Source organism: Cheilinus undulatus, linkage group 12 (assembly GCF_018320785.1).
Source record: "Cheilinus undulatus linkage group 12, ASM1832078v1, whole genome shotgun sequence".
In the NCBI taxonomy this organism is placed as follows: domain Eukaryota; kingdom Metazoa; phylum Chordata; class Actinopteri; order Labriformes; family Labridae; genus Cheilinus; species Cheilinus undulatus.
In genome coordinates this window covers 47,773,925-47,788,007 of record NC_054876.1, presented here as the reverse complement: position 1 = coordinate 47,788,007, position 14,083 = coordinate 47,773,925, and the positions used below count along the sequence as shown (strand labels likewise).

The window sequence follows — 14,083 nt, the reverse complement described above, 5'->3', positions numbered from 1 at the left end:
TTTTAATCAAACGTCTCCAGCACTGGGTTAGTGTTAGTGACACAGCCAACAGAACTTTCTCTGTAAAGATTGGCACTCACACTTTCTTCATTGATAATTTAACCCGTGCGGTACCTCAAGGATCCGTCCTAAGCCCCATTCTGTTCTCCACAGCCTCTCATATCACTATTACGCTGATGACACTCAGCTCTGTCTCCAAATAAAACCAAACATTCCACCTGGTCTCATTTCGTTCTCACAGCCTGCATAAAAACCTGGATGCCCAACAATTTCCGTCGACATATGAACAACAAAACTGAAGTGACATAAGCCTAACCTGTTGATCCCAACAACGTCTTTCTCCTCTGGGGTGAAAATGCTGCATCAACCATCACCTTTCATCATCAGTTTTGTTGGAGTTCTTTAGGATTAAAGACAGAGAGACTGGAATAATTTAGAGAGCCAATACAAAAATTAACAGACAACACACAAAGAGGAAAAAAAGAGAAAAAACAAAGCTATAAGATGAAAGAAGAAGATCAGAGGTTGGTTTGTGAATAGCAGGGTTGCAGCTGGGACAAGAATAAAGGTAGCTCAAGGTAACAGAGAGAAGAGGAGGAACGGTATGGGATGCAAAGTGAGGGCAGGGTGAGGATAAAGAGGGAAGATGAGAGGAAATAGAGCAATAGACAAGAGGAGGTTGGAGACAGTAAAAGTTGAAACAAAGGGGAGATGGAAAGGAGAGGATGGAGCTCAAGGCAACGTTGACTGAATGTCTGAGTTCAGACCTCAGTTGTTGGGCTGGTTCACAGCGATAGGACTTCTTCTCTAATGATTAAAAATCTGCTCTGCTGCTCACTGCTGTGGAGGGGAGGTGCTGAAGAATCTGATCCTGCAAGGTGCTGTTTGTTTCTGGACTAAAAAACTGAACTGTAGATAGAAATAGAATGCAATGATAAGAAAATTTCACCCAAAATTCATTCAAATTGAATGTGAATTGAAACTGAGACATTTCAAATAGCTCCGTTTGAGTTTGGTGGCAGAAACATATCTCAAAAAAGTAGTGACGGGGCAACACAAGGCTGGAAAAGCAAGTAAAAAAGCCAGAGGAGCATTTTTTCAATGGATTAGGTGAGTTTGCAACAGGTCAGTGTAATGAAGGGGTATAAAAGGAGCATTTTAGACAGCCAGAGTCTCTCAGAAGTAAAGATGGGCAAAGGTTTACTACACTGCCAAAGACTGCATCTAGAAATTGTGAAAGAATTACAGAAAAATGTTCCTCAATTTATGAATACTCAGACTTTGAATATCCTGCCATCTACAGTCCACAAAAGATTCAGAGAATCTGGGACAATCCTGACAGTTAATATTTGATGCCCGAGATCTGTGGGCCCTCAGGTGGCATTGCATTGAAAACAGGCATGGTTCTGCATTGGAAATCACTGCATGGGCTCAGGAACACGTCCAGAAATCATTGTCTATCAACACAGTTGGCTGTGCCATCCACAAATGACAGTTAAAGCTGGAGAGAAGAAGCCATATGTGAACACGATCCAGAAATGCTGCTGTCTTCTTCTGGGCCAAAGCTCATCCAAAACAGACTGAAGCAAAATGGAAAACTGTTCTGTAGTCAGTTAAATCAAAGTTTGAAATTCCTGATTTTGAAACCAGGAATACTGTGCACTGTGGACCAATGACTGCAAACCTTATCCACGAAGCCGCCCTACTCGTACGAAACAAGAGCTGAGGCTCCCAGGTCCCATATGATCTATCGTCAAAATTCTTAATAGCCCAAAACAAACATGTTTTTACAAACAAACACCTTTGTAGGAACTTATCATAAATGCATTTTTATGATCTAAGGTTGTATGACTGAGCCTAATTTGACCACCTCAGAGCGTACAGATCCTCACATCCGCCCTTAAATCTGCAGCCACTGCAAGGTGGGTTCAGACCCTTGGTCCAGAACCTATGCTGTGGACTATAGAGGAGAGGGACACTCCAGTTTATTTTTCAGATTTTTAAAGCCTGCATCTCTGATGGTATGGGGCTGCATTAGTGCCTATGGCATGGGCAGCTCTAACATCTGGAAAGGAACTATCAGTGCTGAAGTAGAGAGAGGTTTTAGAGCAACATATGCTCTCATCTAACCTCACACGTACTAAGTGTTTGGGAAAGGGCAGAGGATTTGAAAAAAACTGGGAGGGTGATTGGATGGACGTTCTGTCTGTCACATCTTTACGAGCTAATCAGAGCAACAAAACACGTGACGTAGCTGTGACCGTGGTGCGCGTGCGCAGCTACCGAGGAATAACGCGGACCATGGCGACTGTAGACATGTCAGTACACGGCCTTTGTCGTTTTTGATAAGAAAACAACTCACTGCTGTTCTTTGTTCTTTCTTTAATGAAGAAATGTCACCAAGTTCTGGTAAAACTGGTGCTTTAGCAGCAGTAGCTCTTACGCCATAACTGCACCAGCCTCTTGTTGCTGCTCGCTTACGTCACGACTCCACCGTGTCTGAAAGTACTGCCCCTCATCGCTGATTTGTCCTGTCACTTTCTAACCCAGCCCAAACAGTTCAGATGGAAGCTTTGCCAGGAGAAGAGTCTGTCTGCTGACCTGGTCTGCCTGCAGTCCAGATCTTCCACAAAACATTTGGAGCATCAGAAAAAGATAAAAAAATAAAAAAAACAGCAAAGGAGACCCAGGACTGTTGAGCTGCTAGAATCCTACATCAGACAAGAAAGGGACAACATTCCTCCCCCCAAACTCCAGCAATTGGTCTACAAAATTCCCAGATGTTTACAGACTGACATTGATGGACTTTTTCCAGGGACCCATTTGGGTCCAAAGAGACTTAGTGTGATTTTTTTTATATACAGTTTAAACTTTTTCTGTTTAAAAATAATAACGTAACAAAATCAATATTGATAAAGTTTATGGACATATACAAGTCTCTATTAACTTCACCCAAACATTTCACTCTGCAATACATATTTGGAAAATATTTTGTATCATGTGATTTTCTCGTTATAATAGAGGTGCCATTATGAGAAAATAGGCAGAATATGAAAAACAAACAAACGAAAAAAGACTTCATAGTTATGGTTAGGGCTGATGATAAATGAAAAGATTGAAGCTTTGAAAAAAAAAAAAAAATAATAATCTTACACTTTTTCTGCAGGGTTCCATTTCGGTCCCGAGGGTACTAAGAGTGAGTTTTTGGGGGATGCCAAAGGGGATGCTACATAAAGGCAAATGTGGCCCTGTCCCTACTTTTATAGATGTCTTGCCGCCATCAAATTCAAAATGAGCGAAAATTTTAATGAAATGTAAAAATGTTGCAGTTTCAACATCTGATTTGTCGTGCTCTCTTGTGGATAAAATATGGGTTCATGCGTTTTAGATCAGTATATAGTAGCGTATGTGAGCTTAAGTCAAATGAGCTAATGGCACAGTGTTAAAAGTTTGTTCTCTTCAGCTCAGAAAAAGAGCTTTATCACGACTCTTTTCACCTTTAGAAAGAAATAAACCCCACAATCCCTCTCTCTGCTCTTTCCATGACTTTTTCTCCATCTAGCATTCACTTTCTCTCTTATTGCTTCATATTTTTATTTCTCTTATCTGCGCTCTGAAATGGTCAGGACATAAATCAAGGAGCACTATCAAATTCACCCACGCTGCCATCGCACTTCCACAAAGGCATCCGTCTGATGCAAGGACACATCCTGTTGACAAGGCATTACTACGCAGATGGATGCCACAGTTACGGTTTCCATAAACCGCTGACACCTCTGGGTGGGATGCTCATGTCTGTGTCTATGGGAGTGTTTGTGTTTGGGGTTAATATGATATCCCCAAATAGGATCGGAATCCTTGATTGCTACCTGCCAAGGGGTTGGGAGAGATTAGAGTAAGATTAGATTTTAGCCATGCTCCGGCGAGCTCGCTCCCCTTTCCCGGCATAATTGGATAGTTTGTGCCATATTTCATTCTCAATTGGCGGCTTGTCACAAAAGATGCAAAAACCAGGGGGAGAGGAAAGAAAAGATCACATCGCTGTGGACTGTGACTGTCAAATTATACGGACCATCGCGTGATGAGGGGTTTTGAAGCGTTGCTCAGAAATGATCCGTGCACCAGAGATGGGACTTTTTTTTCACTGTTTTATTACACAAAATGATGATTTTCAAAGGGAAGCAGCGGTGACTGATGAATCACAGATCATGTGGGTGCACACTATAATACTGTTATTAGATATTTGTCATCAAAGTCCGTCATTTCGACCTCTAAGTCTTGTCACGCCTGTCTCTGCAGCATTACTTCCCTGTCACATCAAGCTCTGTTTTTGTCTTTGTATTATCTTCCTCCTCCTTGACTTTCTTTCCTCTTGTATTTCCTCTAATAAAATGTGTTTTTCTTTCACTTAGTTTTCTTCAATTTTCCCTCTCTCCTTCTATGTTTCAAGTGCCCTTTCCTCCGTCTTCTCAGGTCCCTTTTACTTGCTTTTGTCCTCACTGTCTCTTCGTCTTTAATCATCACACTTTGTACTTTTGTCATCTTTTTCTACGTTTAGTTATTTTCACTTCACAGCCACTCTACCTCCTTTCCTCTCTGCTTCTCTTTCAATTTAGATCAAAGGCTGTGGACGGTATGTTTCAGTGAGAAGTCATTATGAAAATAAACTATTTTTATAAAGAACACGGAGATCCAGCCTCTGCTTCAACTGAATCCAGAGCAGGTTTAAAACTGGAGCTGTTCTTATTTGCATGCAGCATTGCTGCAAAGATTAACCCTCAAATTACACATGCTGTGTCCATGCAGCAACCTGCCCACAAAGCCACTAAATTGCTCCTTTTCTAGCCAATCTGAATAAGCGTGATGCATGGACACGGATGCATGGATGCATAGATGATCAATGTCACTAGAATTTGGGACTAAAAGGACAAAAAATAAACTAGGGCTGTCAAAATTGATGCGTTAATGTGGATCGATCTATCATCATGATTAATCTGATTAAACATTTTCACGCAATTAACCTGAACTGAAGTCATAAAACCATGTCTTTTTAGTCCTTACTTTGTGCACTGGGGCACAGTCATGCTGGAATAGAAAAGGGCCTTCCCCAAACTGTTGGAGGCAGAGCATTGTCCAGAAAAGTCTTAGTATGCTGCAGTCCACAGCTGTTGATCCCACTCTGTCTATGATGTGGCTGAGTTGCTGTTGCTCCTAAACTCTTCCACTGTCTAATAATATCACTCAGTTGACTGTTGAATATCCAGCAGGGATGACATTTCACTAACCGTCTTACTGCAAAGGTGGCATCCATCACAGAACCACGCTCGGTCACTGAGCTCTTCAGAACGACCCGTTTAGGATCACAGATGTTTGCAAAGGGAGACTGCACAGCTAGGTGCTTGATTTCAGACATCTGTGGTATATCTGATTGAGAGGAAATAGGGTAAAATATGCCCAATTTTCTCTAACACCAGGTGTCGGATCAGTATTGGAGCAAAAATTGCCCTGCTGAATGCGTGCACCAAAGAAGTCAGAGAGGAAGCACAGAAGAAAACTACCAGCAGACAGTTTGCTGTTCTCAGACTGGCTGCTGGTGAGAATTTACAAGAAAATGTGTCTTAGATTTTGTTTTTTTAACAGTTTGAATCCATTTATAGGAATGATTACTTGTAATTCTGACTTCAATTTTCTAACACCTCTATTCAACTTCATAAAAAGTATCCTGATGTCACCGTCTTAGCACTTGCACACTCCCGGCATCCTTTTTTCCTCATTTATCCTGTTATAAACGTCACTCTCTCTCTCTCTCTCTCTGCTGCGGTGCCACGGGTCTCTAACTCTGCCTCCCTCTGCTCTGATTGACTGTCATCACATCTGACAGCACAGGCAAGTGAAAGATGATAAACAAGACATTTACACCAAGGAGACATCCCCGGCTGTCCACACACACACATAAACACACCAGATGCACGGGCCACAGCGGAGTAAAACAAGGCAGGATGCAGCCACACGCAGCCCGTCACAGCTGAATATGAATAGTCTCAGTCATGGAGCTGATAACTTATGACACCTGCACACCTCAGAGGGATAGCCCAGCAAAAATCTTGTACCTCCTGTATAAAAGCAGGCGGATACGCTTTAGCGTAGGGAAAAAGTGACTTCAATTCAACATGGTTTATTTTAGCCAATGAGAGTCAAAGGACTGCTTTAGTCTAAAAACCTGCAAAAATTAACTTAACTATCCACGAAGACCTGCTCATGCACGTAAGAAACACCTGTGTGTTTATGGGAATTGTTGACCATTCTTTCAGAAGCGCATTTGTGAGGTCACACACTGATGTTGGACTAGAAGGCCTGGCTCTCAGTCTCTGCTCTAATTCATCTCAAAGGTGTTCTATCAGGTTGAGGTCAGGACTCTGTGCAGGCCAGTCAAGTTGATCCACTCCAAACTCTCTCATCCATGTCTTTATGGACCTTGCTTTGTGCACTGGTGCACAGTCATGTTGGAACAGGAAGGGGCCATCCCCAAACTGTTCCCACAAAGTTGGGAGCATGGAATTGTCCACAATCTCTTGGTATGCTGAAGCATTCAGAGTTCCTTTGACTGGAACTAAGGGGCCAAGCCCAGCTCCTGAAAAACAAGCCCACACCATAATCCCCCCTCCACCAAACTCTACACTTGGCACAATGCGGTCAGACAAGTACCGTTCTCCTGGCAACCACCAAACCCAGACTCGTCCATCAGATTGCCAGATGGAGAAGCGCGATTGGTCACCCTAGAGAAGGTGTCTCCTTTGCTCTAGAGTCCAGTGGCGGTGAGCTTTACACCACTGCATCCCACGCTTTGCATTGCACTTGGTGATGTATGGCTTGGATGCAGCTGCTCGGCCATGGAAACCCATTCCATGAAGCTCTCTACCACTGTTCTTGAGCTAATCTGAAGGCCACATGATATTTGGAGATCTGTAGCCTTTGACTTTGCAGAAGGTTGGCGACCCCTGTGCACTGTATGCCTCAGCATCCGCTGACCCCTCTCCATCATTTTACGTGGCCTACCACTTTGTGGCTGAGTTGCTGTCGTACCCAATCGCTTCCACTTTGTTATAATACCACTGACAGTTGACTGTGGAATATTTAGGAGCCAGGAAATTTCACCACTGGACTTGTTGCACAGGTGGCATCCTATCACAGTACCACGCTGGAATTCACTGAGCTCCTGAGAGCGAGCCATTCTTTCACAAATGTTTGTAGAAACAGTCTGCATGCCTAGGTGCTTGATTTTATACACCTGTGGCCATGGAAGTGATTGGAACACCTGATTTCAGTTATTTGGATGGGTGAATGAATACTTTGGCAATACAGTGTATGTACCTTTGTACAGTTAAGTTCTCTTGCAACCTGATTCCAATTCATTGCAGCAAGTTTTGATTAATCTAAATCTCACACTGAAGCCACAGACAAACCAAATACAGGGTTAACTTGAGACAGAACTTGTCCCCTATCGATGCAGTAGTACCACTGACGCAGTTGACTATTTGGCTTTATCAGGACTTGTCTTTGAACTCACACATTTCAAACCTCCAGATTGTTTGGAGCTTTATTTTCGGTTTTCTCTGAGTAACCGCTGACCTTTATGCATCTGACAACACAATATCTGGACACCAAAAGGGACCTGTTACCATGTGGATACCAGTGTTAAATAAAAAACATCATCCATATATTCTCTGGCTAACTGTAATAAACACATTTTCAAAGGGTATCTCCTGCTAATTTTCCAAAAGACATGAAAGAAAACAGAAACAGACCACAGACATTCATCAGAAGGACTGACAGCCATCATATTGCACATGACTGTGTAGTGCACATTTTGTTCAGGAAAGCTTGAAATATCAGATATCAAAGGCTGTTGTCCAGCGTAGCTCCATTCCTGCATGTCCTGCTCCCCCGTAGTTTAAGTCTAACACCAGTTATTCAGTAGGAGTAATAGGAACGTCATGGGAGTCACATGACCACCAGAGGTCAATAGCTGCACAGAAGAGTATTGTGTTTCATGAGTGTGAATTGACTCACCTCAGCTCTTTGAAAGGCTCGGCCCTGACGTGTGGCGTCTCCAGTGATTTGCTGAACACGGCTCCTTCGGCCCCTGAAATCACAGAGCACAACATCAGACAGTCGGCCCCCGTCAATTGAAACCACCGACCCCATCCGTCCGATCAATGGGCATAATCTCTGCAGACTGTGTCGATCTATACACCAGTAGTCAGTGTTTGTAGCGGATCGCCAGCTCTCCTCGACCCACTGATAACATGAACTCACTCTGCCTTTTTTTTTTTTTAAAGAAAAAATTCTTTTTCTTTGATCATAAAGAAAAAAAGTTGTATATAAAGCTTTGCAGAAGGAAAACATGAACTTTAAAAAAGCACACGCTCCACTCACTGACCCAGACAGTCTGCTCCTCTTCAGCAGACTGAACTGCAATCCTGTGTTTTTATTCATGACCTCGTGAAGGCGGCGAGATGACATGCAAAAAAGGGTTAACAATAAGAATGCAAAGTGCTGGAATAAGATAACGTAAGGTTTGATAAAAGCATGTTATTCAACCAACAGTTCGAGGACGGGTAAACATCCTGTTACCTCCAGAAACAGCTTGCATAAAGGTACATTTTTTTACTAACTTTCTCTGGCTTTGAAAACTGCTTTTAAGCCATAGGAGGCCTTCATTTTCACAGCATGTTTTATCAGGGCGGCCACTTTGAGAGACTTCTATCAAAGGGTCTTATTGAAAATAAAACTATGTGCTCTACTGATACAAAGAAAACAGAGCGGGAGGCAGGGAGCAAGAGGGGGATTTCAGACGATTTTATTTAAAGAGGACACATTAGGCAAAAATAACTTTTTTGGTCTTCTCTAACAAAAATGTGTGCCCCTGTCCTGTCCGAAATCCCCTCCACCTTTCAGAAAATGTGTGCTGAAACAAGCCGTTCTCAGATTTTCCTCCCATGACGTCATGTGGGGAGTTAGCCCCACCGGAGAGGAGGATGAGGAGAGACACATCCATTAAGCCAGAGGTTCTCAATGTTGGGATCAGGACCCCATTTGGGGTCGCGAGACACTGAGAAGGGGTCTCCAGATGCCTTAAAAAAAAACGAAAACTTTTTTTAACACTTTTCCACACCAATTTTGCCAATTTTAACATGTTTGCAACTTAAAACCCATTTTTTTTGTCTATTTTAAACCCTTTCCATCACTTTTTTCTGCCTTTTTGCCACTTCTAAACCAAATCTTGCCGCTATCCGCCTATTGTTGACACATTATTGCCACTATCAACCCCTTTTACCAATTTTTTTAAAACACATTTCACAATTTAAAATGCCAATTTTAGCCAGTTTCTGACTATTTCTGCCTCCACAAACCCTTTTTTTTTGCCAGTTTATATCAATTTGTATCCCATTTCACCAAATGGCCACCTATTTTTGCCAATTTAACATTTCAGCCACTTTCAAATCCCCTTTTACCACTTAATATTCCCATTTTGCTACTTAAACCCATTTTTGGCATTTTGATTGTTTTTTAGCCACTTTTATCTATTTCTTTGGCATTTCTAACCTATTTTTGATTCTTTTAAAATATAATTTCACCACCTTTTCCATCATTTTCAAAAGTACCTTGCTGCAGATAAGATGGCCAACATACATCCAATCCATACCGCATTAAAACCTGAGTGGTTAGGTTCAGGGTAGGGCAGTGGGGAAGGTGATATATTTGAGATCCAGCATCAAGGGTTAGGCTTAGGTGCAAAAAGACTGACAAACACTGGCAGCTGAGTCCAACACGAAGAAGAAACTTCCGCTTGGGACTTCTGGCATGGAGTGGATGTATAGTGACGCCCATGTCGGCCATCTTGACTACAGTTGGGTCCCTCTCCCATTTTTTGCCATTATTAACCCATTTTTAGCAGTTTTTACGCATCTAAATTCTGTTTTTAGCAAAACAAAATTCTTTGATCAGAGTGGTTACTATTCAGGTTAAATCTAAAATACCATGGCTTAACTTTACAATGGACCAGGATTTTGCTGGCCCCCAGTTTGGCTGGTCCCCATACATTGTCTATGCTGCTCATCCTATTTGTCGGAGCTGGAGCCAGTCTCTAATGACAGCTGGTGAAAGGCGGAGTACATTAGCTCAGGGGTTCTCAACCTTTTCAGCCCGCGAGCCCCAAAACAAAGGTGCCAGTGACCGGGGACCCCCACTGTACCTGACGGTGGCTGAACACAGCAATGCACACTCAAGAATAGTCATGTGCAGACAAGGCTGCCTATATGGGAGGGCTCTCTGGGCCCAAGCCAAATCATGGTCCATGGTAAAGTTAAGCTGTGTTATTTTATATTTAACCTGAATAATGACCACTCTTATCAAAGAAACACATTTCAATTTTTTTGTGTAGTGAGTAGCCCTCTTTAAAATGTCAATCCTTTTGTTAAAAACAGAATTAAAATACGTTCAAAATAGTTAAAATGGGTTTATAATGGCAACAAGTGCTAGGAAAGGTGGTGAAATTGGATTTTAAAAGTAGCAGAAATAGGTTAGAAATGCCAAACATTAGATAAAAGTGGCAAAAAATTACCGAAAAATGGCAAAAATGGGAATAGTAAGTGTTAAAAGGGGATTCAAAAGTGGCTGAAACAGGGTTAAATTGGCAAAAATAGGTGGTAATTTGGTGAAATGGCATAAAAATTGATATAAACTGTCAGAAAGGGGTTAGCTGAGGCAGAAATAGGCAGAAACTGGCCAAAACAGGCATATCAAATTTTGAAACGTGGCTTAAAAATTGGTAAAAGGGGTTAATAGTGGCAGTAATGTGTCAACAATAGGCGGATAGCGGCAAGATTTGGTTTAGAAGTGGCAAACACAGGCAAAAATAAGTGGTGGAAAGGGTTTAAATTGAACAAAAATTTGGTTTTAAGTTGCAAAAAAATGTGTTAAAATTGGCAAAATTGGTGTCAGGTGGCAACAGTGTAATTCAAAAATGTTCTTAGTTTTTTAAAGGCATCTGCAGACCCCCCTCTCAGTGTGACCCCCAATGGGGTCCCGACCCCAACATTGAGAACCCCTGCTTTAGCTAATGAGACACATTAGTTGTTTTTTAAACCAGGCTGCAAAAACGTTTATTTCTTGTGTAAAAAATGTCTTTTTAACATGTGTTGCATACAGGACTTGCAGCCAGCCTCCAGTGGACTCTCACTGTATCGCAATGTTTTGCACATCCGCGTTGGCCTTCAGGACCGGAGGTTGCCGCTTGGTAAATACGTGTAAACAGACTATAATAATGCAGCATTATGCAGCAGAATTCCTCTAGATAAACACAAGATTTCCATTTTGGTTACTGCAGCACATGCATAGTTGACAAGCATCACCAATCACTGAACTGATTCCCAGAGGGAGTTTCTCCTGTACCCGTGTGTCCCTGTATTTCATCACCTCTGAGATACTCCAGGCCACGTCTGATTATATCTGCCCCCGGTCTGACTGCAGCCTCATAAACACAAACAGACTGATACACACTCCAACAGCGGGATGCACACGGACACACAGCTGCTCGCACCGACACATTAATCTTTAATGGCATCATTTATTTTCTCAGCAGACCCCCCCAGCCCCCAACGGGTCCATGAACATGTCAGCGCGGTGACGTACGGCTGCTGTCTGCTCAGTATTCATGCAGGGTCTGATCAGAAAATCAGATAGATCAAGTTTTATTCACAGAAGTGACCATGAATGGAGCCGTCACTCTCTGCTGAATACAAATACAGACGGCAGAGTGAAAATATAAACATCTGCAGGGTCACAGTGTCAATAATCTCTGACATTTAAAGGGAGTAAACATCTCATCCTCTAACTCTTAATCAGAGTCTCACTCAGGAGGAGAGCTGGACGGGCAGGCAGACACTGATGATGCATGTCTCTGAGGGAAAGGTTAGCCAAGGTTAGCTTAAAATAACAGCAAATGATAACACAAGGACACTTTTGGTCAGGCATCCTTGCTGTTTGCCACCAGTTCTGATATGCAAATGCATCATATCAGTGTTACTCAACCCCACACAAGCAAAGAGCCAAATTGTTGAAAAATAACTGCAAGAGCCACAATCTAAGTGGTGAAAAGTGGCACCAAAAAAGCCTGAAGTAGCAATACAAATAAGTTAAAGGAGGCAAAAAGGGTCAAAAAGCAACAAAAATGGGTGAAAAGGGGCGAAATGTTGAGGGAAACGTGGAAAATGGGTCAGAAAGTGGCAAAAATGGGTGACAAGTGACAACAAAATGAGTTACAGGTGGCAGAACATGGTCCAAAAAGGGCAAAAAAGTGGTAAAAAAATGAGCGAAAAGTGGAAAAAATGGGCAAAAAATAGGAAACAAGTGGTATTTGGTGGCAAAAGGTAGCTGAAATGAGTGAAAATGGTGAAAAAAAGGGTTAGAAAGGACAAAAATGGTATAAAATTGCAGAAAAAGAAGTGGCAAAAATGTGCAAAAACGAGAAAAAAAAAGTGGTATTTAATGGCAAAAATTAGCTGAAATGAGTGAAAATGGTGAAAAAAGGGTTAAAAAGGACAAAAATGGGATAAAAGTGATATAGAAATGGCAAAAATGGTCAAAAATGTTTAAAAAATAGCAGAAAAAGTAAAAAAAAAAGTGAAAAAAGAGGCAAAAAAGAAGGAAAAAAGTGGTGTTTAATGGCAAAAGGTAGCTTAAATGGATGAAAAGCGGCCATAAAAATGGTGAAAAAGGACGAAAAGGGATAAAATTGCCTAAAAAGAAGTGGCTAAAATGGACAAAAACAAGGAAAAAAGTGGTATTTAATGGCAAAAGGTAGCTTTAATGAGAAAAGAAAAGAAATGTGTAAAACATGTAAAAAAAAAAGTGTAAAAAATTGGCAAAACAGTAGGGAACAAGGGGTATTTAATGGCAAAAGGCATCTTAAATAGGCAAAAATGGGATGAAAGTGGCAAAAATTGGAAAAAAAAGTGGCTAAACAGAAGGAAAAAAGTGGTGTTTGTTGGCAAAAGGTAGTTTAAATGGGTGAAAAGTGGCAAAAAAATGGTGAAAAGGACAAAAATTGTATAAAATTGCAGAAAAAGAAGTGGCTAAAATGGGCAAAAATCAGGAAAAAAGTGGTGTTTGTTGGCAAAAGGTAGTTTAAATGAGTGAAAATGGGGAGAAAAATGGTAAAAAAAAAAAAAAGGAGGACAAAAATTGGATAAAAGTGATAAAGAAATGGGTAAAACATTTCAAAAAAATGTAAAAAATTGGAAAAAAAAAGACAAAAAAAGAAGGAAAAAAGTGGTATTTAATGGCAAAAGGTAGCTTAAATGAGTGAAAATGGGGAGAAAAATGGTAAAAAAAAAAAAAAAGAGGACAAAAATTGGATAAAAGTGATAAAGAAATGGGTAAAACATTTCAAAAAAATGTAAAAAATTGGAAAAAAAATGACAAAAAAAGAAGGAAAAAAGTGGTATTTAATGGCAAAAGGTAGCTTAAATGGATGAAAAGTGGTGAAAAAGGGCAATAAAGTTTCCTATTTGTAAGTTTTTGAGGGGGAATATTTCAAATGAAGACATAAAAGAACCACACGTTGAGTGTCACTGCTGTCGATGATTAAAACATTTGCAATAACCTCGAATTAACCAGTAATCATTTCAAGGTCATTTGGAGCCTTTTCCCTCACAGACATTTCCAAATAAAGGAGAATGAATTTGTTTTTCTGTTTCCAAATAGAGCCCAAAAGCAGGCATGACATCAACACGTTGGTTCTTAAAGTAAACCCCCATTACTAAAAAGTTGGGACGTTTTTTAAAATGTGAAGGAAACAGAAGACCATCATTAATAAATCCTGTAAACCTGCAGAGGATAAACTCTCTTGAGCTTGTGTTCACCACAGACCCTTTTTCAGGCATTTAACCGAAAACTCTTTCAAAAATTCAATAGACTTCAAGACGAGGGAACCGGAAGTGCTAGATGGACACGATGCAAACCTCACCACATGCTTTTGACCCTGTCTCAGCTCAGTTTACCTTTCCTTTTTATATTCAGC

General features: G+C 41.1%; 1 protein-coding gene across 1 annotated transcript in view; it reads right to left on the bottom strand.

Moving 5' to 3' along the window:
* sgcd (sarcoglycan, delta (dystrophin-associated glycoprotein)) overlaps positions 1-14,083 on the bottom strand; it is a 259,177-nt gene that overhangs the window by 24,635 nt on the left and 220,459 nt on the right. Inside the window, exon 6 of the mRNA XM_041801184.1 lies at positions 8,071-8,143. Coding sequence (XP_041657118.1) covers positions 8,071-8,143 — 73 coding nt within the window. The remainder of the gene's footprint in view (positions 1-8,070; positions 8,144-14,083) is intronic.